Source organism: Leptodactylus fuscus, chromosome 1 (genome assembly GCF_031893055.1).
Source record: "Leptodactylus fuscus isolate aLepFus1 chromosome 1, aLepFus1.hap2, whole genome shotgun sequence".
NCBI lineage: Eukaryota > Metazoa > Chordata > Amphibia > Anura > Leptodactylidae > Leptodactylus > Leptodactylus fuscus.
In genome coordinates this window covers 37,547,135-37,551,413 of record NC_134265.1, presented here as the reverse complement: position 1 = coordinate 37,551,413, position 4,279 = coordinate 37,547,135, and the positions used below count along the sequence as shown (strand labels likewise).

The following is a 4,279-nucleotide window of genomic DNA, read 5'->3' as shown; positions in this document are numbered from 1 at the left end:
AGTGCTAATAAGGGGGCCCTAGTAAATATGGGGTTGCAAATCAGTATCCAGTGGACGAGTAATATGAGTAATGGGGGGTGAAAGTGAGAGGGGTCAGCACTAGGGTGTCCTATTTTAATGGGTGCAAGTCAGTATTCTCTATACTTAGAAATTGTAGGAGGGGGTAAAAGATGTTGGAAACTGTGATAAAGTCAGGGGTCTCTAATAAGTGAGGGCGCAAGAAACTGATCCAAGAATTGGGATGTAGGGAATCCTGTGTCAATGACATTTTTAGGGTGGGGGTAGGTGAAGGGTGCAGATCTGCATGGTCCTCTGGCCAGGGCGCAGTCACTTATACCCAGTATTGCTTGCTGCAGATGACTGGGAGGTGATGGTTCTGCCCGTTCTCCCTGCGGAGCCGATTCTTCCTCATATAACATGGGTCATAATAATCCCATTCCATCCCGGAGGCGCAGGATTGGGAGCAGGAGTCACTGTCTGAGGATAAGATGTGCAGAGAGATACCTATAGGAGAAACATGAGGAGAATGTGAGGACTGCGGCCAAATGGTCCTGGGCACTTGCCATACATTTCCCTCTTTTGGTAGTGGGATGGAGACCAAGTTGGACCAATTTATTACAACTCGCTCCAAAGACTACATAAAACGTACGCCTGTTCCTGGTGTAGATTGCAATTCTGGCACACAGGAGTCCACCTGAATTATTAACAGGCCTAACAATTTGGGCACCAATTGGGATACAATTGAGACTGACCCCTTTGTGTGTCTACTCTCTGAATACACTGACCTGCACTGACCCCAAAGTCACTGTCCAGTCCTGGACCCAGGGAGCTGCAATGGCCTGAAAACCGAGTTGGCGTATCGTCTGGGGGGATGCTGCTGGCGTGATCAAACAGTAAAGACCCCAAAGGGTTGAAGGGCACTCCAAGGTTTTTCCTCTGTGTACTGGTCTTACGGCAGAACTTTACCTTCGGAGTTATCATCTGAGGTGTAGAGAAGGTAACATGCATAACATAAAACACTACAAGCCTACATGTGCATGCTATACATGGAATACAATCAAATCATCTATTACACATTATTCAGAGCGTTGTACACCTCCTAAGGTGACCAGACTACTGGATAACAGTGCTAAAGAATAAAAGAAACTCACCAAGCAAGAGCGAAAAAGTAATATCCCCTCCTGTGCTTGCAGGGATGCATCCCTGCAAATTATTTTTCCTCAGTTCTTGCTGAGGTACTGTACATGGAGCCTTCATTAACAAATATCTAGTATAATGGCCCCACACTTAGTAGAGTATCCACATCAGTGCCTTCATACGCTACATTAATAAAATTAAAAAGTCCCACATACATAGGGACCTTCTGAAACTGAAATTTTGGGGGTTCGTCGCCCACAAACTACTATTGGACACTGGGGTCTCTAAACAGTGTTACTCACCTCCTCTGGGCTGCCATGTGAACTCTCCGTGCGGCTAGCCATGACGGGATCCCGATGCAGTGCACCGGCATCCCGCTCTGGATTTGTCCCAAATGAATGGGCTTAAAGAGGACCTGTCATGGTTTGGGGCACAGGCAGTTCTATATACTGCTGGAAAGCCGACAGTGCGCTGAATTCAGCGCACTGTTGGCTTCCCCGATCTGTGTCCCGGGTGAAGAGCTAGCGGTGCTGATACCGTAGCTCTTCATAGTCAGAGGGGCATTCCTGACAGTCAGTAAGGAACGTCCTTCTCCACAGCAGAGCCTATCGCGCTGTAGAGTGTGAGCAGGGAGGAACGCCCCCTCCCCTCCTGATAATACTCGTCTATGGACGAGCACTGTGAGCAGAGGGAGGGGGCGTTCCTCCCCGCTCACACTCTACAGCGCGATAGGCGCTGCTGTGAAGAAGGACGTTCCTGACAGACTGTCAGGAACGCCCTTCTGACTGTAAAGAGCTACGGTACCAGGACCGATAGCGCTTTACCTGGGGCACAGATCTGGAAAGCCGATAGTGCGCTGAATTCAGGGCACTGTCTGCTTTCAAGCAGTATATAGAACTGTCTGTGCCCCGGACCATGAAAGGTCATCAGGAGTGTGTCTCGCGCTGTGGCTGTCTCAGAATCCGCGTGGAGAAAGGGCATAAATAAATAATTTAAAAAATAAATAAAAATAAAGCCTTGAATAGGAGCCTTTTTTGCAAGTGGATCTTGAGGCGGATTCCACAGCAAAATCTGCCTGCAAAAAACTAGCCGTTAAAAGACCACTCACCCTTTTGACACAACTTACCATTCATGAATTACCCTGTGAAGGGCGCTCTCTCCCTGGTTGATGTCTCTGCATGTGACTGCCAGGTCTGAGGGATGCTGCATCATGGCGTTTCCCATAACTGTGTATACAGCAGTCATTGAGCGCTATGTACACAGCGATTGGGAAGACAGTAATAAATTGTCTTATGGGAGATCTAGTTGTACTACCAAATGGCTCCTGCTTAACGCTGCAAGGACATACAGGCACATCCTTGTAAGGTTAAGAGTGGACCTCCCAGTTGTATATAGTCAATGGTTGATCTGGAAACTGCTAACTTTGTAAATCCTTCCTTTAGACATTTTGTGAATACTCCCCTGTTTAATGTCTTGGTTTTCTTTACATTCAGTACTGATTCTCTGCAGCAGAAAATCTGGTAGGGGGAAAACAGGGGAAAACCTACAACATGAATTAATATGCTGCAAATTCAGAATTTGGCAAAATCTCGATCCACTTTATAGGTATTGGATTGTGCTGCAGATTTTCTGTACACAATTTTAGGGTAGAAAATCCATTGTATCCGCTATAATATGGATATACCTTCATGGACTGGATTTTGCCAATACACCTGCAGGGTAAAGCATGGCAGATCTGAATTCCCTGCAGCCGGACTAACCAAATAATACTGAACAGTTAGGTCAGCTTTAGCTCACGGTTATCTGCTCAGAATTACTTCTATAAAGGTGGCGTTCTGCTTTAATGATTTGGCCCACATTCACTAATGGTTGGACTCCATGCACACAAAGATGTGCTTAGTCCGTGTGCTAGCCATGTTTTTCACGGTTAGCACAATGAGCCATTATTTCCATGACCCCATTCACATGCCCTTGTATTGTCAAGTGACTGTGAGCCCAGTGCAAAACACAGGATAGGTCCTATTCCTATTCAGGCCCAGGCTCAGTGCAGGAAATCAATGGATCCGTGAAGGCGCAGGCAACTTGTCCCTCTGTCCTGTTTTTTCATGGATTCATTAAGTCTCAGATCATGTAAATTTAGACAAATCTAAAATATTACAGATTTATCACAGTGCCTGATGCTGGATGATAAATATGACGTATCTTTGGACTGTCTACAATAAGTTTATACCACCTGATTGAGGCAGAATTTTACATACAATTTTGGCAGATTTTACTGCATCTAGCAAGTTGGAAAAATTGTACCTCTAACTAGGTGCCCCAAGCTGGGCCTAACATGCGCCACATGAGTTGTAACCACAATAGTAAATGTAGGCCTTTGTGGGGTTTTTTAATCACTTACCCCACGTGCTGTTTGTGGAGCTGCAGGCGTGTTCGGTGGAGCCGCGTTCTGCTGTGTTTCTTGCTCGCTATAGGACATTAAGCCGCCTCCACCATCTTCAACTTCATTCCAGGTAATCTCTCTATCCTGCGACATGGCAGGAGTTCTAGAGGGGCAACAGGACATAGGTATTCCATGGGATGGGCACAGACAATAGGGTCTCACTGGGGTCTCGTTCTGCTTAAAGCACCATTCTCTGGTGGACTGGAGTCTATCGCAGGACACATGGGCACTTTCACCAAGGGCCAAAGTAGCCTCCAAACCTCGACTGAGGACCCCCGAGTAGCCATCACATGTGCACTTATCCAGACAGCTGGGCTGTGGCTTGGTTTTATAACCTGCCTGGTTGCTCCTACAGGAATGGTTGTTGCCCTTAGACGACCCTCCTCGCCTCTTACCCCTTTTCTTCAAGGATAGGACAGGAAGATGGTGAAATAGCAAAAAGCAATTGATGAGAAAGAGCATAACCACACATGGGAGGAGGATAAACACCATAAGTGTAAGAAATGGCTGCAACACCAACTTCTCCTCCAAAGATGGCAAAGCCTGGGCTGAAGCGTTCCCCCCAACTATGGGGGGCAGAGAGGGGGTCACAGACACCATTGCACTAACAGAAACTAGAGTATTTGGAAATGGATACAGGGGGAGGGGAGACTGGATGCAAAAGGTCAGGCTCAATACCTGGAATGAGGAGTAAGGATT

General features: G+C 46.8%; 1 protein-coding gene across 1 annotated transcript; it reads right to left on the bottom strand.

Annotated features, from left to right (window-relative positions):
* Nucleotides 1-331: 331 nt before the first annotated feature.
* LOC142192143 (protein huluwa-like) lies at nt 332-4,279 on the bottom strand. The gene is made up of 3 exons (XM_075262396.1): nt 3,539-4,279; nt 786-981; nt 332-504 (listed from the first exon to the last, which is right to left on the bottom strand). The coding sequence occupies exons 1-3, from the start codon at nt 4,178-4,180 to the stop codon at nt 332-334; spliced, it is 1,011 nt and encodes a 336-aa protein (XP_075118497.1). The 5' UTR covers nt 4,181-4,279.

Excerpts from the sequence above, each read along its gene's own strand:
- LOC142192143 (XM_075262396.1), bottom strand. The coding sequence starts at position 4,180 with ATGGTGTCTGTGACCCCCTCTCTGCCCCCCATAGTTGGGGGGAACGCT. Across the intron at positions 982-3,538 it reads CTCCACAAACAGCACGTGGG|ATGATAACTCCGAAGGTAAA; the intron begins GTAAGTGATTAA and ends TCTACACCTCAG. Across the intron at positions 505-785 it reads TGACTTTGGGGTCAGTGCAG|GTATCTCTCTGCACATCTTA; the intron begins GTCAGTGTATTC and ends TTTCTCCTATAG.